The sequence below is a fragment of the Pongo pygmaeus genome, chromosome 1 (assembly GCF_028885625.2).
Source record: "Pongo pygmaeus isolate AG05252 chromosome 1, NHGRI_mPonPyg2-v2.0_pri, whole genome shotgun sequence".
Taxonomy (NCBI): Eukaryota; Metazoa; Chordata; class Mammalia; order Primates; family Hominidae; genus Pongo; species Pongo pygmaeus.
Window position 1 is genome coordinate 137,605,757 of NC_072373.2, and position 25,181 is coordinate 137,630,937.

The 25,181-nt window shown below is 46.8% G+C and overlaps 1 protein-coding gene across 6 annotated transcripts; it reads left to right on the top strand.

The window, feature by feature from the left end:
- The first annotated feature begins 9,164 nt into the window (after positions 1 to 9,164).
- On the top strand, positions 9,165 to 23,639 carry GFI1 (growth factor independent 1 transcriptional repressor). Of its 6 annotated transcripts, none has more exons than XM_054476298.1 (7): positions 9,165 to 9,364; positions 12,502 to 12,715; positions 13,039 to 13,221; positions 14,997 to 15,484; positions 15,600 to 15,737; positions 17,307 to 17,472; positions 19,841 to 23,639. In XM_054476298.1, exons 2-7 carry the CDS (start codon positions 12,601 to 12,603, stop codon positions 20,017 to 20,019), a joined length of 1,269 nt encoding a protein of 422 aa, XP_054332273.1. In that variant the 5' UTR covers positions 9,165 to 9,364; positions 12,502 to 12,600; the 3' UTR covers positions 20,020 to 23,639. The 6 variants fall into 6 exon arrangements, with proteins under 6 accessions (XP_054332273.1, XP_054332258.1, XP_054332288.1 ...); XM_054476283.1 differs by lacking the exon at positions 9,165 to 9,364 and adding an exon at positions 9,989 to 10,074; XM_054476313.1 differs by lacking the exon at positions 9,165 to 9,364 and adding an exon at positions 10,416 to 11,185.
- Positions 23,640 to 25,181: the final 1,542 nt, after the last annotated feature.

A 25,181-nucleotide genomic window follows, 5' to 3' on the forward strand; every position in this document is an offset into this window, starting at 1 on the left:
AATGTTTTAAATTTTGTTTAATGTTAAAATTATGTTGATGTCAAATCTAGTTGGATTATTTGGAAGTTCATTGTACCCATTCTTTAAACTTTTCTCTATTTGTAAATTTGGGGAAATACTATTTTGGTCCTGTTCTATGGATGTGACCTTGTAGGGTCTCATTTGTGTGCTATGCAGACTCAAAACAATTTCCTGGGGTAACGCTTACACCTGACTTTGGTTTTCCCTTGTGGGTGAGAAAGCCTTTGATACAACCAGCTGTTCTTAGGTACCTCAGCTTTCACAATAGGTCAAACCTATGTTTGAATTGTCTATTAAGGCATATGGATCTGAATTTAAACAACACAGAATAGAATTCCAGGATTTCGCTGAGAGTATAATCTCATCCTGTCATCAAATATTTATTAAAAACTCAGTAAGGAGAAGCAATTTTCAGAGAGGATTATTTGAAGCATATATCAGCGTATGCACTTTTTCAGACAGTCTAGTCTCAAACATATCCATGGATTAAACCAGATCAGTAGACAGCTGGTACCTTGCTAGACAGTGTCATAGTTTCCCAAAGTATAGTTTTTACCAAATTGCACTTTTGCGTGATGTCAACAATGTATATTGAGTGTTATGGGAAATAACTTTTGTTGCATCTATTTAAGATTGTATAAGAACACTATTAATTTCTATCACAATAACTACTTTTTAGGATCGCAGTGGGAAATATGTCTGTTCTTCCTGGTACCAAGAATAGTTAATAGTTGTAGTTATCTCAATTTTGTGATTAATGAGAGAAGTGGGGAAAGGAGGGAGGGAAGAGAGGGTAAGAGGAAGGGAGGGAGGGAGGAAAGGAGGGAGGAAGGGAAGGAAGGAAGGGAGGAAGAAAGGAAGGAAGGAAGGAAGGAAGGGAAAACATTTCCACCTGCCCTCCAACTTCCTCCTCAAAGAATCCCAGCAAAAACAATGAGTAGTTTGGGTTAGAGAAGCATTGTGGAATATGCCAAATGCTTTCTACAATCCAAACTGCTAAATGCTTCTCAAACCAAAGGCAAAAATACCTTTGTGCAAAAAGTAGATCTCGTTATTCTGCAGCCGGTAGAATATTTTGATGCTGCAAAATCCCAACCCCAGCCTCATATCAGGTGGGTTTCAGAACTATAGTGGCAACTGTGCAAAGTGCTGACTGGTCAAAAGAAAAGTCCTGTGTCCCAGGCCAGACAGCCATCTCAGAGGCCTGGGATAGGAGGGAAACCTTCTTTATTTATCCTCTCCTTTATTCACCTTCCTTGCTACATTCACTTCTGAGTGAGTTGAAGGAGAGCAGAGACCCCATATCCAATCTATGTACCTCACATCTGGCATGGCGTATGACAAAGATTGTTCAGTAAATATTCGTTGAATTGAACTGTACAACTGAGTCCACAAACTCTGTCCTCCTTTAGGACATGTGCCAGCAGTGGGACTTTCCATTCTTCAGGCCTCAGTGACTGCTTTTAAACCAACCTCCACACTGGTCACCCCTGGGTCAGCATCCCGAGAAGAGTTTATGCCTGGTGTTTCCTTGTCTCCACCACCCCGTTATTTCTTCCACTATCGAACAAAGTGACTATGAGGTACATGAGCAAATCTCTGATTTGTACAGAAGCTCTGTTCATTCTCCAGCTGGTGAGGGGTGGGGGGTATGTGTACGTGTGTGTGTATGTGGTATGTATGTTCATGTGGGTTGTTTGTTTGTTTTTTGGGCTTTTTTGTTTTGTTTTTTTCAGACGGAGTCTCACTCTGTCATCCAGGTTGGAGTGCAGTGGCACGATCTTAGCTCACTGCAACCTCCACCTCCCAGTTTCAAGCGATTCTCCTGCCTCAGCCTGCCAAGTATCTGGGACTACAGGTGTGCACCACCACACCTGGCTAATTTTTGTATTTTTAGTAGATACAGGGTTTCACCATGTTGGCCAGGCTGGTCTCAAACTCCTGACCTCAGGTGATCCACCCCCTTTGGCCTCCCAAAGTGCTGGGATTATAGGCTTGAGCCACTGCGCCTGGCCCTTCATGTGTTTCAATTAAAGCTCAAATGAAAACTCATGATAGTCCCTACTGATACATTGCTCCTTGCCAGACAGTAAGAACAGTTGAGAATATTTTAGGAAGAGGCAATGATCCCCTGGCACTTCTCTACCAGCCTCAGCTCAGATGAACTGCTTGGTTTTATGGGGACACAGACCATGACAGTTGGAAGTGATCCTTGGAAAGCCTTCTGTGGGAGATAAGGTCCAGGAGCTCAGGAAGGGAGCCTGAGTCTCTCAGGTCTAATTGGGATATCAGAAATCCATATAAAAATGGCCGGGCGTGGTGGCTCACACCTGTAATGCCAGCACTTTGGGAGGCCAAGGTGGATGGATCACCTGAGGTCGGGAGTTCAAGACCAGCCTGGCTAATATGGTGAAACCCCCCTCTCTACTAAAAATACAAAAATTAGCTGGACGTGGTGGCAGGCGCCTGTAATCCCAGCTACTCAGGAGGCTGAGGCATGACAATCACTGGAACCCAGGAGGCGGAGGTTACAGTGAGCCAAGATCGTGCCACTGCACTCCAGCCTAGGCGACAGAGCGAGACTCTGTCTCAAAAAATAAAAAATAAAAAATAAAGAAATCCATATAAAAATGCTTCCTGGCAAGTCTCAGGGGCTGCCTGTAGTGCACAAAGCTACTGCCCCTACAATGGGAGGCCTTGAGGCCTACCTCCTGCAGCAGTCCAGGGTCAGGAGTCAGGCTGGCCTGCGTTGGAATCGGGACTCTGTCCTTCTCTGGCTCTGTGATCTGGGGAAGGCAAGCCTCTCTGATTCTATTCCCACAGCCTGTTCATTGGGATGGTTAGAGATAATGTATATAAAAAGGGCCTCCAATAGTGCCTGTTGTAATAGTGACAATAACTAACACTTAGTAAATGCCTACTCTATGCTTTACATGTATTAACTCATTGAATCTGTACAAGAACCTGTGAAGTAGGTGTTGTTATTGTAACCATGTTTGCAGATGAAGAAACTGAAGTACGGAGAGGTTAAGGAACTTGTTTAAGGACAGAAGAAGGCAGAGCCAGAATTTCCAGACATTGGAAATCTGGCTTAGAGTCCATGCTCTTAATTGCTACACTCTTCTGCCTCTTAGCTACTGTGGTATTTATAATTTTTCTTGGCAGGGGTGTAATTATTACAACCATTCAGGAAAATAATTTCTCAATATGTGTCCATCGACTTGAAAAGGTTCCTAGCCTTTAGCTGGGCATGGATGCTCACACCTGTAATCCCAGCAGTTTGGGAGTCCAAGGCAGGAAGATCACCTTGAGGCCAGGAGTTCAAGACCAGCTTGGGCAACATAATGGGCCTAACTCTACAAAACAAACATACAAACACATAAAAAACAAAACACAACAAAAAGGAGGTTCCTAACCTTTGATCCAGGAGGGGAATCACTTCTGGTTATCAATCCTAAAGAAAGAATCCTACATATAGAAAAACCCAGGTACAATTGAAAAAAAAAAAATCACAGCATCATTTATAGTAGGGAAAAAGGGAAATAATCCAACTGTCCAGTAACATAATAAATAAGATCACAGCACATCTTCTAAATGGACAATTATACAATATCATGATAGTAGACTCTTTTTTTAAGACTGGGGGGAAAACACTCCGAAATGTTACTAGAGGTTGAACTAAGGTAGTGAGATATGGAGCTGTATTTTTACTTTTTGTTTTGTCTACTTTACAAATGTTCTATTGAATTAACATAACTATGCTGCTTTCAGCAACTTAAATGCTATTATTTTCCGACCTTTGGATAAGCAGCATGCCCGCCAAGTCCACACTGTTGGAGTGATGGGTTGGGCCTTGCAGCAGGAGGGGAGGGAATGTGTCTCTTCTCCACCATCCCATCCTCATCACCTCTCAAGTCTGTGACAGGCATGTGACTTTTGGCTCCAGGCTTTTCTACCCTATGCTGGATGTGAAACAAGTAATGTGATTTGGTGGAAAGAAACAATATTTGGAATAAACAGATTTAGTTGGAATAAGAAAGCTGCTAGTTATCAGAACCTGGGCTTCTTAAACCACTGGTGTCTGCTGCTTTTTTTTTCCCTTCCTTTCCCACGTATGGACCACTGGTGTCCTTATCCATAAAACAGAAATGACCAGAATGCCTGCCTTGGAGAACTCCCAGCATTTCTTTCTCTTCCATGAAGCCCAGGATAGCAGCAGAGGGGAACACCCAGTGGGCTGCATCTACCTATCACCAGTTCATGCTGTCCTTCTGTCTGTCTCTTTGGGCGAGTCTGAGGTTGTTCATGTGGGCTGATCCTCCAAGCCCCGCCTCATGCAGACAGCAGCGGCCAGAGATTTTCAGAAGCCTCAACTCCCACCTTACCTCCAGATATGGGGTCATATATTTCCTCTAAGGGAGTTGTGTTTTGTGAGTAATTTTTAAAATTTACAATATATAGGCTGTACTGTTTTAAAGTGAAGTGTTTCATCTGGGGTAGGGCGAACTAATCACCAAACATACTGGAGGAAATGATGAAAAACTCGAAAGAAAGATAATTTTTGCATTTTCTCTCTTGTTTCATTTTCCATTCACCAAGCAAACTATACTCCTTTTTTTTCCTATAAAAGTTCACACTGGGTATGTTTCTATGAGGAGTCATATCACGCAGCTCACAGTAAGATGACACTTCATTCAATCTATTCTTAGGAACAATGTAAAAATACGTATGTGGTGAGATTGACAGTTTTCTTATTTGAACTCTGAACACCAAAGCTGACAGCCTCCTCCCTCTTCAGATGTTTGAAATCCTTTATGTAAAAGCCTAATTTAAACTTTATAGTAATAGATAATATTTTTAAATGTAATGAGATTTAAATATATCAGTCCCAAAATGTTTATTAAAAGCAAATGTTTTTCTTCATGTTTGAAAAGTAAAAAATATTAATACAAAGTTGGTTCTTATACCGTTAAGTCTTCTATTAACTTGTTTATCTCCATGTTTCTCCTTTACTTCATTTCCCAATTTTTGCATGAGCTGGTACAAAAAACATTACCCACTTCCCACAAATGATGGTACCATTAAATCATATTCTGACTTATGGTGTCAGTGGAATTCTATTTTGATAGCCTGCTTCTTATAAGAGTAGAAGGGGATAATTATATTACCTATCATTCAAGTTAAGGCATCACACAATTATCAGTTTGCATTTATTTTCTTTGAATTAATACAATTAAAATATATGTAATTCTTATTTCAATTTGACTACACGTATCATGACACCTAATCCAAAGACAAAAATTAAATAGTTTGTTAGTATACATGAGGATAAAACCATGGCAATATGACAGGGTGTGGCTCTAACAAGTACTTCCTGTACATAAAATAAAGACCAGTTCTATATCTGGTCTTTAATCCAAGTCAAACTTTTCCTTAGTTTATTTTTGTAGTCTTTTAACTGTTAAGTGGTATGAATTCTTTTGGCTTATGCATTACATAAGCACCATCCATAAAACTTGTTCTGGTATGTATCAAGGACCATAAAAATAATCATTGTTGGATCTAGAAATTTCACCCCTAAAAATATATCCTAAGGAAATAATTCCAAATGTAGGGAAAGCTATATTCAAAAATCTTTTCATTGTATTACTTAAAATAGTAAAAAATTGAAACAAGCTAAATACTAAGATGAGAGTGATTGAGTAAATTATAGTAAACTAGCTGATAGAACTTTTTTATAGCAATTGAAAATGATGAAAGATTGTATATAAAAAGCAAGGAAGATGATTGTCATGATTTTTATTTAAATAATTTTTACTATAAAAAGTTTATATTCCATTTAAGAAAATAGGAAAATAAAGACAATAGAAAAAAGAAAAATAATTATAATATTCGGGAAGAAAAGCAGACTACTCAGTTGTATCTGTAATATGATTATAATTTTTGTTAAATAATAGAGCAAGAATACTTGAAAGTTGTTTTACAGAGTTGTATTCTTTTCTTATCAGATATATGTAGCATAATCTGTAATATATTCTTATTTATATTATTATTTATAATATACAAATAATATAGCATAATTTCTTATATGTTTATGTTTAAAACTCAGAAACCCTCATTTGGAGCATTCTCCCATTCTTGCTGCCCAAATGAACAGGTAAAGAGTGCAAATTAAAAGATTGTTCCAGCCGGGCATGGTGGCTCATGCCTGTAATCCCAGCACTTTGGGAGGCTAAGGCAAGTGGATCATGAGGTCAAGAGTTCAAGACCAGCCTAGCCAACATGGTAAAACCCTGTCTCTACTAAAAATACAAAAATTAGCTGGGCGTGGTGGTGCATGCCTGTAATCCCAGCTACTTGGGAGGCTGAGGCAGAAGAATCGCTTGAACCCAGTAGGTGGAGGTTGCAGTGAGCAGAGATCATGCCACTGCACTCCAGCCTGAGCAACAGAGCAAGACTTCATCTCAAAAAAAAAAAAAAAAAAAGATTGCTCCACAGTCTTGCATGATAGGTACCAGTATTCCGACTTTACAGGTGAAAAACAGGCTGAGAGTTGAGCTAACTTATCCAAGGTCTCAAAGCTGGTACTAGCAGAACAGAGATTGACAATCACATCTTACTAGCTTTTAAATGCCTGAACTCTTTTTTCCCTTCCTGGTATCATCACAGTGAGAATCAAATGAGGCAAACATAGAAATGTATGCTGGAAATGTATGCTGGAAATGGGGGTATTGCCCCTCCCTGGGGTTTCAGGATCACCCACTTTTCCCATGCCGTCCCACAAAGGACAGAGATCATAATTGTAAAGCTTTGTGAAAAAATAAACAAGATACTGGTAATATCCTGTTACAATTTTCTTTTTGAAAATGTCTCAGCCAGGCACAGTGGTTCACGCCTGTAATCCCAGCATTTTGGGAGGCTGAGGCAGGAGGATCATTTGAGGCCAGGAATTTGAGACCAGCCTAAGCAACATAATGAGACTCCATCTCCACTTTTTTTTTTTTTAATGTCTCAAATCTTCTGTTGTAGGGAAATTCTGATCTATGAGAGGCTGCTTGAAATAAATGGGCTACTGGCCAAGGCTTGGAAATGTTTGTGGTATGAGAAGGTCAGTTGTCATTTGGCATCGACAGATACATTATTATTGCTATTTAGAAACAATTAGTAAATTATTGAAAAGGCAGTAAATGTAAAATTATTTCTTTGGAAAGACCCTATTTATAGAAAATTGTGCCTCAGGTATGCATTTTGCTTACCATTAGATTTATTTCAATTCCAAAGGAATATACGGAGGGAGAGGGAGTCTTTGTAGCTTCTAAAAATGTTCATGGAGGGGTGGCTTATTCTCTTTGCCCTTAGTTTAATAGAAGCAAGAGGTAGTTTGGAGTAGCAGGAAGTCAGAGATGGGTTCATTGTATCGTTATTTCTAGTCCTAGCTCTTCACTGTTCCTTGGCAAGGTTCTTAACCTCTCTGGGTTCCCCTCTTCTTACCTTTCTCCTATTCTTCCCCAAGTGTGGGAGTCACACTTCAACACTATACACCCGAGAGTGTTGTGTTGTTAAAAAGTATTGTTAAATACTTTTTAAACGTGTTGAATACCTGTTAAATACTTTTTAAACGTGTATTTATTTATTTGAGTTAGTACTACATACACATGGTTCAACATGTAAAAGACATAAAGGGAAACCCAGTGCCATTTCCCTCCCATCTGCTCCTCTCTACGTGTCCCTGTTCCAGTTCTCAGTTTTCTTTTTCAAACTCAGAAATCCCAAGAGTCTGTGAAGGGCAAATGAAAAGCAAAATGACTAGACTAAATCTGAATGAAAGGGATTTATTCTAAGGTGATACTGCTCACTGCTCAAGGTGCTTATCTGCCCCCTTCATGGGCTCCCTCAAGTTTTCTGAGACTTCAAACAGCAACACTCAACTAAACTATAAAATAGTCACAGCACCTTTTCAAGAAATTTTGACTTTGAACTTGCTAATATGCAAAGGAAATAGTCCAACCATTTCTCTAGAACTTGGTTGATAAGAAATTTTATTTTGTCCCATTTATAATTTTATTCTAAAAATTTGTTTTTTTCTGCTATCGAGTAGGAAAGAAGGGAATAAGGGAAAGATTTGTTTTTGCACTACTGTGAGATTTTTATACCTTAGGCCAGGACAAAGCACACAAGAAATAAAATATTAACAAAATGTCCTTAATTATCCTTTCTGACCAAGATTGCTTGCCTCTGCATTTATATATAAATAAGGGATGTGTTGAGCAAATGAAGGAGGACAGCTAGGCAGGCAAGATGTGCCCAGCACCTGGCATACAATAGGGGCACAGGCCATTGCTTAACAAAACGTATAATTTATTAATACATGCTCAAAGCACTGCTATACTAACCAAATATTCCCTGCAAAATTTTAAATTTACAATGCAAAATAAGAGTAATTTAAAAACTATTTCTAGAAAAAGAGCTTTAAGGGCTTCCCCCCCATAACAATTTAAGATTAACCTAAAACATGGTATTTTGCAAGAACTGGGAAGCACCACTCCCTTCTCCTTGTGTATGTCTGACATTGGAGGCTTATTGTGCACGAAGTTGTGATCAAAATCCAACTCAATTCATTTTGAAAAGTAACATGGCTACAACATCCGTCCACTCCAATAAGCAAAAGGTGTAGGCTTTGAGTATACACAGCAGGCCACACACTATGGGTCATGGCATAAAGTCTAGCGTTGGAAGTTGCTGCATTTGTTCATATATCTATGAGCTAGGTTTTAAGTGTTTTCCTCCTGTTCTATTAATAGAATTAATTAGTTAATTAACCCCACTCATTCATTTACTCAGTCCACAGCCTTTTGTTAAAAGCCTGCCTAGGACATAAAGATGAAGATCCAGTGCCTACCCTCATGAAACATACAATCCAAGCGAAGAAGGCTTACTTTGCAATAGTCATCAAAGTTGTGCTTTTGTGGCGCTTTACTGCTCCCGCCAGCACCCAGTGCCTGGGTATGACCTAAGGCGGTGGCAGAGCCCGCGTGCGAGGTCCCGCTCTCCCTGGCTTGCCCCGGCAGGGCGGAGTCAGCCGAGCAGCCGCCGGCGCTGCCCCCGCGCGGCCTTTAATTTCGCAGCTCCGACCACCGGAAATTAGTCGAAGGCCGAGCGGACCCGGTCGAGAGCCGGCGAGCTCCTCGCGGGCAGGGTGCGCCCACCGGTCCCGCCGGGCGCCCGCGGGACGCGCCGCCAGGGCTCTCTCCGCCGGGGGCTCGGCGCTCGCCCACCTCTTCCAAATTTAACCATTACCTAAATCCGAAGGGAAATGAGCAAACCTCTCGGATTGGGTGTCAAGGTATTTTCAGCCTCGTTGGGCGTATTTATCCCCAAGTGTTTCCACAACAAGCTATTTCGGGGCCGCGGGGCAGGTTTCGCTCTGCGGACGCCGTGGCCACTCGCCGGGCTCCAGGCCGGCGGCACCGCGGGCCGGTGATTCACGGTCCCGACCCGGGGGTGGTGCAGCCCTAGGAGGCGGCGGGGTCGGGGGTGGGGGGGGGGCGGGTGACCGAGGCCTGAGGGGCGGGGAGGGTCCTCGGAGCGGGGCGCCCCCCACCCCTCTCTCGCCAGTCAATCTGTGTCCTCAATCTGTGGCTTCTCTCGCTGCGGAAGTCTCCCTGGAGCCAAGAATAGTTCATTTTCTTTCAAGTCATTTCTAGAGCCTGAGTGTCCGGACCTCCAATTTCCCCATCCCCTGCCGACCCACAGGGAGAGAACTGGGAGGACGACCAAGGGGCGCGCGGGACGGGCTGGAAAGGCCAGGCCCCCCACCGCCTGGCCACTTGCGCAAAGGAGCGCGCCCGGCCGCCCGACGGGGGTTGGGAGCAGGTCTGGGAGGGCTATGCGAGCGACTCAGTAACGCTCAGGAAGTGAAGCTTGTGGTTTTGGGGGCTGAGCTCGGAAGGAGAATTTTTTTTTTTTAAGTCAGAGAGACAGAGCGGTCTCTCCCGAAAGCAAGATTCCGTTTGAAAACTCTCCTAGCGCGGTGCCCGCACCCTGACTCCGCAGGTAGGTCCGCCGAGCCTGTTCTGCGCCTCCTGCCCTGGTGGGGGCGGCCGCGGGGACTCGCAGAGCACTGGCACTGCGGGGGCGACCAGAGGGCGCGGGCGGTTTCCCACCTGCTGCGGACCGCCGTGCGGGAGCCCCGAGAGCTCCGGCAGCTGGGTTAGGGCGCTACCCGCGCAGTGTGGCTGGAAATCTGGAGCCGGGGGCGCGCAGCAGGCGATCTGGTGGTTCGGCAGGGGAGCCAAATCCACCCGGGAAGGAAACATCTGGTGGGGAGGCGGCGGCAGCTGCGCTCGGGAGGCCGCCCCCTTAGCGCCCTCGGCTCCCGCCTTCCCGGGCCCGGACGGTGAGGAGAGGCCTGAGCGCGCGGAGGGGCCGCCCCACCTCCAGCGCCAGCTGCAGCGCGGGGTTGCCTTCCCACGCGCTCGGCCCAGGCCCCGGGGCCCCTATCTCCTCCAAACTCTGTCCCTCCCCACAGGAACCAGCAAAGCGGGCCGGGGTGCGAGAGAGGCGTGGGCTTACAGCCTGGGTGGGGAGGCGGCCTCCGCGTCCGCCTGGTCTCTCGTGGCGCCAGCCCAGACCCAGCTCCGGCGCTGACAGTTACCCCGCACCCATCTGTCCCGCTCCCAGCCAACGCGGATCCAAGCCGCCGCGGGACCCTCGGGAAAACGCCACTCCGTTTTTCTTTTCTTCCGAGTTTCGCGGCTGTTTAAAGAATTGGGTTTGGGGTTTGTGGCGTCTAATTGTACGGACGAGAAGTGCAGGAAGCGGCAAAGCTCTAGCCCTGGGAGCCAACCCGCAGGGAGGCGGATGGCACCCTCACCCCTAGGGGCATTCTGGCGCTTAGGTAGCGGGAAACTTCGCGGGAGTCCCGCGACACGTCCCAGGCGTCTTTTCTCCCAGGTCTATTCCCATTCCTCCGGAGAAGGGGACACAATGGGGCTGGGGATCTGGAGCAGGGGGCCTGCACCCTACAGGGACGAAGGCCTGTAGAACTCGTTTTGAGCTGAGAGCGCCAACGGACAGACGTAGACTGTGTGGCCTGCATCTTGCCTAGGAAGCCGAGGGGCTCCTAGTCCGGCAGTGGAAACAGCGCGAATCCGGAGGACTGCAGGTCCTGACCCGGCCCAGAGTTCCCAGCACCCTCGTTTCTGAACCAGCCGAGGCCACGGAGAACTGCTGTACTGCAGCTCACGTGTGAACCCGGTCACCATTGCCTTCACCCCGGGAGGAAGGCAGATTCGTTTACCCCAGACCACCTCGACTGTGGGGTCCCGCCCCCGGAGCCGGCTGGAGCCTAGCGGCAGGCGCAGCCACGCCCTCCCGCTGGGCTCAGATTTCGACCTGGTATTAGGTGAACTGATTGGGGGTTAATGAGAGCGACGCCCCGGGCAGCTAGTTCCCTCCTGGGCCCGGGCCCGACCCCCGCTCTCTGCCAATGCAGCCTGCGCGCTCTGGCGTCCTGTCTTTTTTGTCTGCTAAATTATCGGTGCACTACCGACTCGGGACACCTAGCATTTCCCAGTCAACGTTCGCGGATCGGGCTCCACTTCCCTAGGACACGATTTTTTGGTGAGCAGAACGGAAAGTGCTTTTTCCCAGGTCCTGATTCCCGAGGTTAGGTCTCCATGGTCTGGGATGGCTCGCCGCAGCCTCGACCGGTGCCCGCCGCAGCCGGGAGTCGGAGGCCAAAGTTTCTCCTACGTGGGGCACGAGTGAGGGGCGAGTGGGATCACCCGGATGCGAGTTTCTTCTGGAGCGGGGGTTGGTCCTCTGTTACTCCCCTCACTTTCCTGTCCCTTTGCTCTCCCACCTCCTTTCTCTGGCCTCTGCTGTCCCCAATCCCTCTGCTGCTGTCCCCCCGCCGCCCCACAATTTTATCTTGTGTTCCGTCCCCCACCTCCCCCGGCCCTTTCACTCCAGTTTGTAGCTGGCTCTTAGAGGTCTTGGCTCTTTGCCCCTTCCGGGTCCTCGACCACTGGGCATCCCTGGCCCCTAAACCGATCCGCGTGTCCCCGCCCTCCCTCGCCAGCCGTAAAGCACAGCCAGGCAGGCAATGAGTAGCTGAGTTGGGGTAACCCACCCGATGGGAACTACGGCTCTCCAGGGAGTTTGATTGCCGGAGCGAGCTTGGCTAGGAAAGGGGAGGAGCTGGGGGGCGTGGGCAGGGAGGAGGAAAGGGGCCTGAGCCAGGGCCCCGGGACAGGTTTTACCGCTGAGCTGTGTCAGTGGCGGCGGCGGCAACGACGGCGGGTTCGCGCCACCTGTCCAAGTGCCACCTGGTAAGCGCGGCGCAGCGGGGCCAAGCCCCTCCTCCCGTGGGCCCTCTGCGCTCCTTCCTGGCCCGCGCTCTCCCTCCGCCTGGGTGCCCAGTCCCCCGCACCGGAGAGTACTGACCCGCGTTTCCACCTGGTTTTCTTTCCCTCTCAGGTCTCCGCCGGGCTGGGGCTGAGCAAGCCCTCGGAGTGACCGTGGGTGACAGCGGCTCCAGGGACTCTTGGGGCGCGGTGGGGAAAGTGCCGGACCACCATGCCGCGCTCATTTCTCGTCAAAAGCAAGAAGGCTCACAGCTACCACCAGCCGCGCTCCCCAGGACCAGACTATTCCCTCCGTTTAGAGAATGTACCGGCGCCTAGCCGAGCAGGTGCGAGGCGCGCGCGGGCCAGGCGGGGCTGCTCCCGCGGATGCCTACTGCACCTCGACACACCATTAGTCCAGAGCTGGGAGGGGCTGCCCCAACGTCCCTTTTGCTGCTGTTTTTGTTTCCTACTGTCCTGGTTCCTCCGGGTTTGTCTCCTAGGTGCCACGGCCTCCCTGCGCCTGCCCTCGGATCCCAGAGGGTTCCCGGCCAGGGTCTGGGTGGAGAGCGGAAGACGCTCGCGTGCCCTGGTCGGGGGATTGGGGGAGCCTTCAGAACCCTCAGACTCAACCGGTCCCAGCCTGAGCCCCTCACCTGCCTCTTTGCAGACAGCACTTCAAATGCAGGCGGGAAGAAGGCGGAGCCCCGGGACCGTTTGTCCCCCGAATCGCAGCTGACCGAAGCCCCAGACAGAGCCTCCGCATCCCCAGACAGCTGCGAGGGCAGCGTCTGCGAACGGAGCTCGGAGTTTGAGGACTTCTGGAGGCCCCCGTCACCCTCCGCGTCTCCAGGTAGGAACCCACTGGGAACTTCTCGGGCGGGAGCTGCAGGGACCCGGCAGTGCGGGGGGGAATTGGCGCGACCTTGGGCGTAGAAATGCTAACGGGGAGTTGGAGAGTCTTTCCGGGAGGAGGGAGCTGATTCGTAGGGGAAGGAGGCATCCGGCTTCTCTGGGACTTGGACAGCTTGCCCGCTGGGGCTGCTGCCTCCATCCCAGGCGGCGGGACCCTAGCTGCTTGTCGCTTAGATTCGTTTGCGCGGAGCTGGCCGGTGACGGAAAACAAACCAGTCGTTTCGACTGGCAGCAACGCTGACCTTTCATTTTCTGACCAGACTTATTGTTTTATAAAGTGCTAGGATCCTGCAATTTAGACCCCCAAACCTCAAACAAACGGAGACCAGGGCAGAACGGGCCAGGCAGAGGAGCTAGGCGCTGGGCGGCAGGGAGGGGGCAGGACGAAAATCTCAGCCCGCGGCTTGGTCTTCACAGGCGCAGATTGGGGGCCTGTTTCATTTTTCGTTTTGCCGGGTTAACCCAGCCTCAGGGGCCTGCTCTCTGGGTTTCATTTCCAGCGAGCAATCCAGCTTCAGGCAAACTAAGTGACCGCACGTTGGGTGGGGGCGTCTCGAGTCCCGGCCGGGGGAAGGGATGAGCAGACCAGCCGGATTCTGTCAAGGGCCAGTTATATCCAGAATATGTTTGCTAGTTTTAGAAGATACCACCACCCGTCCCACAATCAGTGAGTTGACTTGGCGAAAACCATAGCTCCAGCAACTGTGTCTAGGAGCCGGCGGCGGGAGGATTCTTCCTGCCAGGGCGTCAAGTGGCCGGGCAAGGATTGGGCGCGCCCCGAACCCCTCCGAACGAAACTCCGGGTACAGCCTCTTACTGAAGTGGCCAGCCTGAACTAGTGTGTGCGCGCACACACACACACACATTTGTAAATGCCGTATGCACTCACATGCGTTGGGGTCACTAGTTTTAGCAAAATTCACGTGGGTGGGGGCGTAGCAGGCCGAGAATTCAGAGCTGTCTCCTTGCAGGTGGTGGCTAAACCTTGTGAGTTATACAGTTATTCTCTGAGAAATTCAGGTTCCCCACCTCCATCAAACTATAACAGGAATGGGGAGTATTTGGCTGGCAATTTAAGCCCAGAAGCCCCTTTCCTGCTGCCCCTTTGCTACGTACACTGGGCACTTAACTTCGTGAAATCTTAATACCTTCGGGTTTATTCAGATACCAGCCTTTCGGGTAGTTCGGGGCCGCATTTATGGACCTTCTCCCTCCTTCCTCGTGGATTCTGGGAAGAAAAAGAATTGAATGGGAACATGTAGGGGCTGGGAGAGTGCCTGCGCTGGTGGCTGGACCCTTCCGCCCCTGAGTGCTGTGAGGGGCCGAAAGGCCGCCGCCTTCTCCTCCTTAACAGCTCAACTCCGGGCATTTATAGACGCGCCCTTCCCCATAGGATCTCCAGGTGCGCGGGTCCAGCCGGAAAAGATCCTCGGAACGCCGAGCGCCTCCGCTGCACTCGTACAGAATTTACGACCTCCTCTCTCGAGGTCTTTTCAATGATCTGTTTGCTGCTCTGCCTCCTATAGTGGCCTGCGAGGCCCCAGGGCCCGGGCCACGTTTTACCCTGGGGCGAGCCTGGCACCTGGCGCACGCAGTGTTCTACAAGCGCTGGGTGCCCCGCAGTCCGCGAACACGCCACGCCCGCAGCCGCAGCCCGGCGGCCTCCGCTCCGCCGTCTGAAGCCTGACCGGACGCTCCCTTGTGCCTCCACAGCCTCGGAGAAGTCTATGTGCCCATCGCTGGACGAAGCCCAGACCTTCCCCCTGCCTTTCAAACCGTACTCATGGAGCGGCCTGGCGGGTTCTGACCTGCGGCACCTGGTGCAGAGCTACCGACCGTGTGGGGCCCTGGAGCGCGGCGCTGGCCTGGGTCTCTTCTGTGAACCCGCCCCGGAGCCGGGCCACCCGGCCGCGCTGTACGGCCCGAAGCGGGCTGCCGGCGGCGCGGGGGCCGGGGCGCCAGGGAGCTGCAGCGCAGGGGCCGGTGCTACCGCTGGCCCTGGCCTAGGGCTCTACGGCGACTTCGGGTCTGCGGCAGCCGGGCTGTATGAGAGTCCCACGGCAGCGGCGGGCTTGCTGTACCCCGAGCGTGGCCACGGGCTGCACGCAGACAAGGGCGCTGGCGTCAAGGTGGAGTCGGAGCTGCTGTGCACCCGCCTGCTGCTGGGCGGCGGCTCCTACAAGTGCATCAAGTGCAGCAAGGTGAGGCTCCCGAGCTCACCACGTCGCCTGCCCTTCGCCCGCTTCCCCTACCCGCACCTCGCCTGCGCCCCGCGGCCCCTCTCAGCCGCCTTCTCTCTGGACCCACCCGCCTTAGGTATTCTCCACGCCGCACGGGCTCGAGGTGCACGTGCGCAGGTCCCACAGCGGTACCAGACCCTTTGCCTGCGAGATGTGCGGCAAGACCTTCGGGCACGCGGTGAGCCTGGAGCAGCACAAAGCCGTGCACTCGCAGGTAAGCGCGGGGCGCACCGCCTCGCGCGGCCCTGCTCGGGGATCTTCTGCATCTCCTCGGTGCAGCAGCAGCCACTCTCTGCCTGGAAGTTTTCTCCTCGACTTCCCCCAGTTTCCTCCCCCAAGCCCTCCGCTGCATCCCCTTGCCCTGGTGCAGGCGTGTAGGGAAAGGAGGATTGTGGCCGGCTCAGGCCTTGAGGCAGCCCTAGATTTTGGTGTCACACCACTGTGAGCCTCGAGAGTGTGATCCTCATTGTTACTTTGGGCTTGAGGTAGGTTTGTATGCACTGATTCGTGCTGCTGATATATCAGACTTACTAACTCTATTTCTTTGTGCCTATTCTTTTCACCAAATGGTTGTCACTTAATTTGCATTGACCCCTCCCGACTGAAAAGGCGGGAATCTCAGCTCATTTAGAGCATCTAGTAGCATATTTACCCCGCTATTCATTCTTTCCTTCCTTTCTTTTCTTTTCTTTTCTTTTCTTTCAGAGTCTGGCGCTGTTGCCCAGGCTGGAGTGCAGTTGCACAATCTCAGCTCACTGCAACCTCCCCCTGCCAGATTAAAGTGATTCTCGTGCCTCAGCCTCCTAAATAGCTGGGATTACAGGCGCGTGCCACTACGGCATAGCTAATTTTTGTGTTTTTAGTAGAGACAGGATTTCGCCACGTTAGCCAGGCTGGTCACGAACTCCTGGCCTCAAGTGATCCACCAGCCTGGGCCTCCAAAAGTCCTGGGATTACAGGCGTGAGCCACCATGCCCCACCCCCGCTATTTATCATTCATTCATTAATACATATTTGTTGCCTAACTTCCAGGTGCCAAGTACTTAAGAATCTTATAGCACATCAGGTCCTTGACAGCATGCCCACATGAAGATTATAGTTTAGCTGAGAGATGGAGAGTAGATGAGCAAGTAAATATACCAATAGCTATCTCAAGAGAATACCTACTTAGGAAGGCTAAAAAGAGTATCACACCATCTCCCCCAGCACCCACACTGGCTGGGGGGAGGTGGCATCTCAAGTGACTGAGGTCTAAGCCTCCTGTCGAGGAGGGTGGAGAAGTGTGTGCTAATGGGTGTCAAAAAAAAGCAGGGTGTGGATATGTTTTTGCCATGGGGTGTGGAAGGTTGTGGGTGAAGAATGTTTTGGTAGAAAAAGTGTTGAAGGGCCAGGCACGGTGGCTCACACCTGTAATCCCAATACTTTGGGAGGCCGAGGCGGGCGAATCACTTGAGGCCAGGGGTTTGAGACCAGCCTGACCAACATGGTGAAACCCCATCTCTACTAAAAATACAAAAATTAGTCATGTGTGGTGGCATGTGCCTGTAGTCCCTGCTACTTGGGAGGCTGAGACACGAGAATTGCTTGAACCTGGGAGGCGGAGGGTGCAGTGAGCTGAGATCATTCCACTGCACTCAAGCCTGGGTGACAGAGGAAACTGTCTCAAAAAAAGAAAGAAAAAGTGTTCAAGGGATTTTAGGGTCAGCTGAGGGGTGAGGACAGCAGCAGTCTAGTTGACTGCAGTAGGAGTGCTGCATCTCTATCTCTCTCTCTCTCTCTGCAGGAACGGAGCTTTGACTGTAAGATCTGTGGGAAGAGCTTCAAGAGGTCATCCACACTGTCCACACACCTGCTTATCCACTCAGACACTCGGCCCTACCCCTGTCAGTACTGTGGCAAGAGGTTCCACCAGAAGTCAGACATGAAGAAACACACCTTCATCCACACTGGTGAGCTAAAGGCCCTTGGCTTGTAGGAAACACCCTGAGGCCAACATTACTCATCTTCTCTGATTTCTGGCCCCAGTGAGTGGTGGATGAGGCCTTTCTGATGGAGTTATTCCCTGTTCTGTGTTAAAGAAAACAAAGGGGTGGGTTCTTCGGTTCATTTACAGGCATAATTCTCCCCAGAGCCACCTTGATTTGGGGTTGTGTCTGAAAGGCCACTCAGCAGGTCAGCTCACAGGTACTCTATACTTGGAAAGAACATTTTCCTTTAGGTTAGCAGCTGCTTCCACTGCTGCCTGCTCTGGGTGAAATATGAAGCTCCAGGGTCCTCTTAGAGAGTTGCTCTAAAGCTTACCTAGAGATTGAGGACTTTCCCTAACCACCCGGCCTTTTGTGGGAGGGACTCGTGTGGCCTCTTCAGCTGCATTTTCAGGAGTCTGAGAGCTTATTCTGATTGAAGAGGAACAAATAATGGTAAATATGATTAAATTCTCTGCTAAGCATTTTTTAAATGCATTATTTCATTTTATGCTCACAACAACTCTGAGAGGTAGAGACTACTCCTTCTCCGCATTTTAGAGATGAAGAAAATGAGGCTAGGTAATCTGCCCAGGGTCACACTGCTAGCAAATGACAGGGCCAGAGCTCAAATTCAGGTCTGACCTCTCAAATGTCCACTCTTGACCACTGTTTATTGTATTTTATGTTCAGAGTCATGAGGTTGGTAGACACAGAAAGCTTCTGTTCACTCACTGCCCTTTTCAAAATATCTGCAAGTTAATGCCATAATAATGATAATTCCTTACCTATTATAATACTTTATAATTTACAAAGTACTTTCAAATCTATCATTTCATTTGATTCTTATTGCCACTCAATAAAGTAGAAGGAGCTGCTCTTACCATCCTGAAACTCAGAAAGAGTGAATGATTTATCAGAAGTAAGACTGAATGAATAATGGAGCCATGTAATGCTCTGGCTTTTAATCCTGGACTCTTCATCTAACACTTTATGTGCGGGTGGGAGTTTTAATGCCAAGAACACTCTAATAGTCAAAAGACATTTACCTGAGACCCAGAATTTCTGAAAATTGTATTGCAGAATATGAATACTGATTTAGAACAAATCACAGTGTATTCTAAACACCCACCCTTGATGTTTATATATATACTTGGGTAATGTATATATTTCCATTGAAAACCCAGAAAAGTATTCTACTTTAATCATTCCCTCTTACCTGAAATTTCCATGTAATTCACTCCTTATAAGTGAGGTATTCAGGACACTTCTCAAAATGCAACTAGGATCTTGACTGAATAAAACATTAAGCCCTTATCAAACATTTACGTTATACCTAGAATTTGTTTCTCAGATTTGTTTGACCCTAAAGGGATAGAATACATTTTGATGGGTGGTTTCTTATCAAGGAAATCTGAAGCATGAAAACAGAAAAGAGTTTAGCAAGGAGGACAGAGGGTTCCTCAAAAACAAACTTCATCTATTTTATATTTTTTCCAAGGTTGAGCCCTGACTATAATGCCATGCTGAGCTATTTGGAAATTCATGCCATTTACCTAACAACACATGAGATGGGAACAAGACAAAACCTTTTTGTGTTCTCTTATTTATTAATTTTTGGTGAAGAATTGCTAGTATATAAAGAATCATGTGATTAACCTCATAAAATTAAGGAAAAATCAAGACAGAAAAGTATCAGCTGCCTTAATACTTTGTGGCCCAAATGTGGATTTTAAAAATAAGATATTGAAAAACATATCCTGCACATGTACCCTGGAACTTAAAAAAGAAAGAAAGAGAGCGAGAAATAAAGAAAGTCCGTGTTAAGATGTTTTTTCAGATATACTCTGCTGTCCTTCAAGAACAAGAAAGAAGACAGGCTCACTGATCCATACAAACTAACACCCACTTGGAAATTCAGATTTGAAAACTTCCTCTGAATTAGAACAGAGTCACATGGTTTTAGGACAGCTTCCCCCTCCCCTTCCTGTTGAACATCTGCTCTGAGTGTTCATGGCTTATAAAGTCAGGGGAGTCCTCCCGGGGTAGATTCAGCTGGGGAGGGCACGTGGCCTTTGCTCTGTTTCCGTTTAGCAGGAAACCGTTTGAGGCCTTTGGCTGGGAACCCCCCTTCAGAAAGTCTCCCTTTCACCTGGTGCACCCATGGTGCTTCCAGGGACTCGCATTGCAGGCTGGGAGTAAGTTCAGGTTGCAACACGTCACCCTTCAAGTTGCTTGAAGGCCTTAGACTGTGGTGCAACCAGCTGCTGCCAAGAGCATGTGGGTCACAGTGGGTCCCCTCTAGCTTTATCATAGACTCATACTTTCTCCCCTACCCCTCCCATCCCCACAGGTGAGAAGCCTCACAAGTGCCAGGTGTGCGGCAAGGCATTCAGCCAGAGCTCCAACCTCATCACCCACAGCCGCAAACACACAGGCTTCAAGCCCTTCGGCTGCGACCTCTGTGGGAAGGGTTTCCAGAGGAAGGTGGACCTCCGAAGGCACCGGGAGACGCAGCACGGGCTCAAATGAGCACCCTGGCTGGCTGCAAGCAGCAGCTACACAACACTACGGAGGGCAGCCTCCCTGCTTGCCACCACTCTGCTCCCTGTTTGCCTCCACTCCCTTCTGACTTTCCAGACCCCAGGACCAGTCTGCAGATCCTACCAGGGTGCTCCTCCTTTGCCTTACCTTCTGGAGCTGCCAGAATAGATGAGGTACCTTTTCAGAGTGCAGCTGAGAGTGAGAACCAAGTGACTCTCTAGGCTTTGGACACAAATAGGCTCCTCTACACCTGAAGACAAAGGCAAAGTCAAATGGGGACCAGAATAAATCTTAGACCCCACAGTCCTTCCCATTTCCAGCCCTAATCTACAGACAGGAATGCCCTTCAGGTTTCTTCCCCGCCCCTCCTTGACCTACCCCAGATATTTGTGTGGAAGAAGAGGAATCACCATTTACAAGGTGGACAAATGCTAATATTTTTTATCTAGAAAGAAGAGTGAGTGTTAACTTTTATTTTTTTCCTTCTGGGGTGTCTGTTGACTCCTTTCTTTTGGGTGCTGCCTATAAATCTTGGAGGAATCATTTCTCCTCCTCAAAAACTGATTCAGAAACTGACTTGGGGAAGGAATTTAATACTTTGAAGTCATGAGAGGCACCATCAAGGCTACCCCCAAGAAGGAGCAGAAGAGAAGTTGGTGATGAGAGGGGATTAGAGGTCCTCCCTTCAGTAGGCCTGTGAAAGCCTCATCACTGGAGGTAAAAGCACAAGCAATGCCTGTGGACAAGATGTCATTCATTCACTCATCAAATGTTCATGGATCACTGGCTAGCAAGGTACCAGGCACCATGCTAGGTATTGGGGAAGAGAGACTGAAGTCACAACCCCTGACTGCTCCTCAAAAGCTAACGGTTGCACCTCCAAGTGGCTGGGTCTGTTCTTACTCTTGGAGGGAATTCTGAGAAGACAGCACAGAATTGTAAACCTTCCCTTTTGACCTTTTTGGATTTTATCAGGTGTAAACAAAAAGTAGCTGAACAGTTACTTCAAAGATATGTGTGTATATTCAGTTTTTTATTGTTAAGCTGATATTTTAAAGATGTCTGAGCTAGCAGGCATGTGGGAAGGAAGGCTCTGTCTTCAACTCTTTGACCCTCCATGTGTACCGTAGAGGGGGGAAGGTGGTATTTTCACTTTGATGAGGTTGGTAAATGTTTTTAGATCTTCTGGTAAGCATTATGTTTGTTAATACATATTTATTAGAGTGATGTTTTAAGTTAATAAAGTATTAAGAGTATTACAGGTTGCCTTTCCTTTAGGCAGGGAATTACCTTTGTTTTAGTCTGTAGGGGAAAGCTGGCACTGAAGGAAACTGCAATGGAGTATAAAAGTGAAGCAGACAAGCTAATATCCAGAAGAGTAAAATCCAATTGCTCTGGTTTCCATATACTTTCTCCTTTGCTCCTACACCTCAGAGATACTTCTTTCATAAGAGAAAAACTAGGAGGTGTACAAAACTAAGCTACTACCTTGTAGAGCCCCTGATGGTTCCACAGGCACATAAGCTCTTTCCTCTGAAAATGTCGACATATTTTTTTATGGGCCTGAAGGCTCCCAGATGAATAAAGAAATCACAGGTCTTAGGTCTAGGTTTTAGTTTTAGTCACAGCTCTGTTACCAACACATCACGTGACTTGTGTAAATCTTTTGACTTCCCCGATACTGGTTTCCTTGATCAAGTAATATGGAGACAGCTCTGTCATTCCTGTCCAACCCTGACTGCTTTGATTCTGTGGAGACTGGAAAGGAGAAAAAGTGTGAGACTGGTTAGCTGCCTCCCCTAATGCAAGTCACAAATCTAAAGGCCCATGAGGATCTGGGTTATTTCTGGTTCTGTCCCACCTGTGGGAGCTTTTTGCATAAGTCAATCCTTTAAGAGAATGAAACCAGAATAAAATCCTGGCCAAAATCCCTACTACTAGTGCTTTAACACCTCCCAGCCAGACATTCAGGGTATGCATGCCCCATGGTGAGAACCAGCAGATTGCCCATTTCTAACTCAAATTGATTTCACACATATAATTGAGCACCCAGTATGTGCTGGGCACTCTTCTAGGGGGTGGAGATATAGCAGTGAGGACAATGTCTTACGAAGCTTTATTTATTCATTGTTGAATCCTCAGTTCCCAGAATAGTGCCTGGCACACAGTAGGAAATTAATACATATTTACTGAGATGTTAAGTGAATAAACAGAAAATAAGCTCCTGCTTCATCCTAGGGGCCAGCTCTGCTCTCTACAGCACAAAGGGAAGAGAGATTGCTTGACAGCCTGGGAAACAAATAGAATCCACACGACTTTCTCTCCAGGTTGGCAGGGAAGGGGGGCTTGAATGCTGCTTTTCTCTGGTTTCTCCAAATCTCAGTCCTGGGCTGTCCTCACTTGATTTCCAGCACCATGTCTTTCCATGTCAGTTTACTGTCATTCAGAATTTAAATTTGTTTACTCTGTAATGGAGTTTAAGATAGTTTTTCAGAACTGATGGATGATGAACAGTTGCAGCGTCCAGGAACCACTTCCTAGTGTCCTGGGAGACAGTCCTCCCAGTGAATAAAAATGACAAAAACATCCTTCCCACAGAAGTCACCCTGTGTATTGGTTGGTTATTTCCAACCTGGTTTGAAAAGTAAAGAAGTTGCACTGAGGGGTAAGTAGAACTGATTGAAATCTAGATGCCTGTGCTATCCTGCTCTTCCCTTATGACATTTAGAACATTTGGTCCATTTTTGTTATCCCTGTATACGCTCTAAGTGAGGAATTGTAACTTTGATGTTAACTGTATGCCTTTTTTTTTTTTTGGTAAAAAATGTATCTTGATATCCCCAGTTCAGAATCAAAACAAATTACTGTGCCTGTTACCGTGTGAAATTTGAAGATTGCAAATATCTCTCTTAATGTTATTACTTGACTCCATTAAAAATAGATTGTGAATATTCCATGTCACATTATTGATGAGGCAGGCTCTGTGCCTTTTGTCTGCTGGAGTAACAGTAGAAAGGGTAACAAGAGACACAAGAGCACACCTTTGTTTCTTTCACTAAATTTTTAATAACACCTCCAGCTAGCCAGTTGGTGAAGCTCAGCTCTTGCATAAAAGTGGAAAAGCACAGCTATCTTTGAGAAGACCAACTCTTTCAGCAGCTAATTTGAGTTTGCGTTCATCTACACCAGACGTGATTAAATTACCTATCAAGTGTGCTGAGCTATCAGGATTCAGGCCACGTAAAAGGTGAATTTCATCTGATTGATTTGAGACACGAATGGAACAATTGAGTTTTAAAAGCCCTGCCTTAATTAAAGGGATAGAAGAGTATCACTCCCCGGCGACTTCTTGACTGCCATTGCCCTTGAAAACTGGGTGGTGATAGTGATTTGACCCAAGTCACTTTGTTGTGTGCCTGTTTGTTCAACCTGATCATTTAACAGAAAGAAATGAACTCAGAGGAAAACCTGAAAGGACTTCACTACTTTGTACTGGGCATTTCTAGAGCACTGTTTGTTTAAATCTGTGCTGCCATATTATTTCTACAGAAAAAACTTTTTAGGAAGTATATAATACATTTATTTTAACCCCCTTTTCCCATTCATTAAGTCAGATTTTAAAAATTAAAATGTTTAAAGAAATTGCATCCTAAGTCCTTCTAGCTTAAAAGCTTGTGTTCTTTTTGTATGTGTTCCTTTCTGGTCTTTAGGCACATATGCCTATATTTATATTTTATAATTTTTGTCTAGATAGCTCTTTTATTATAGGGACACATACTTAAAACAGATATTTCACAATGAGAATTTGGACAATTTTATGACCAAATTTTATTGAAATCTTAGTATTTTATTGGGGATCTTATCAATCATTGAGAAAAAGTCTTTTCTGAAGTTTAATGTTATCACTTTTTGAATAAAACATTTTAAGCATACTGGAAATTGCAGAGAATAATAAACATCAGTGTACCCACCGTTCTGCCATATTTACTTCAGATTTTATTTTTGAAATAACATGTTACAGGTATAGTTGAATTTCTTCTGGGATATGTTCCTCTCCAGGCCCATTTCCTTTCTTTTCTCCTCAGAGGCATCCATTATACCAAAATCAGTATATATAATTGCCATGAATATTTGTATGCCTTTAATTTATACATAATTCCATAAATAAAATATAATTATATAATTAATATAATAAAAATATAATTGTATTTATATTTATATATAAATATATAATTATATAAATATATAATTTAGCATATTAACTTCATGTAAATAGATTATAGTTTATACTTCTGCACTTTTCTGGTTTTTTTGCTTAACACATTGTTTTTGAGATTTATCCATGTTGATATGTGCAGTTTAGTTCCTTTATTTTAACCAATGCATATGGAATTCCATGGGATGAATGCTTGGTAATTTATTCTCCTGTTGGGAGAGTTTGGGTCCTTTCCAGTTTTTCCTGTTACAAATGATTCTGAAGCAAACAACCTTTTATGTGTCTCTTTTGTGAGAGATTCTTTAGGATGTATTCCTGGGAATGAAAATGCTGGATATTATCAAACTGCTCTTCAAAATGGTTGTTCCAATTTACAGTCTCCCCAGCAATGTAGAATTCCTGTTATTCCAAATCTTACCAACATTTGGTATTGTCAAACTTTAAACATGTCTGCCAATCAGATGGATGTGAATGTCATTGTAATTTGCATTTCCTGATTCCTAGTGAGGTTGAGTATCTTTTTATAAGTTGATGGGCCTGACAGATTTCCTTTCCTATGAAATGCCTCTTCATGTACTTTGTCCATTTTTCTGTTGGTTGTTTGCTTTTTATCAATTTGTTATTTAAATATATTCTAAACACTCACTGTTATGTTAGTTAAATGTGTTGCATACTTATCCCAGTCTATGATTTGCCTTTTCCCTTTGAAGAGAGGATTTGTTTGCTTGTTTTGTTTTTGTGTGTAATCAAACGTATTAGTCTTTTCCTCAATGGTTTGTGCTTCTTACATATCATTTACACTCTTTCCCTAGCTGGTGGTCATTAGATTCCCTATATTTTCTTCTAAAAGTGTTTAAATTTCTGTTTGTAACATTAGGTTTTCTTTTTTTTTTAAATGGAGTCTCACTCTGTCACCCAGGCTGGAGTGCAGTGG

What these genes read in the sequence shown, in the direction of transcription:
- GFI1 (XM_054476298.1), top strand. Translation starts at nt 12,601, where the DNA reads ATGCCGCGCTCATTTCTCGTCAAAAGCAAGAAGGCTCACAGCTACCAC. An exon ending in AGTGCATCAAGTGCAGCAAG is followed by an intron (nt 15,485 to 15,599) that starts GTGAGGCTCCCG and finishes CACCCGCCTTAG; the next exon opens with GTATTCTCCACGCCGCACGG. An exon ending in ACACACCTTCATCCACACTG is followed by an intron (nt 17,473 to 19,840) that starts GTGAGCTAAAGG and finishes CCATCCCCACAG; the next exon opens with GTGAGAAGCCTCACAAGTGC.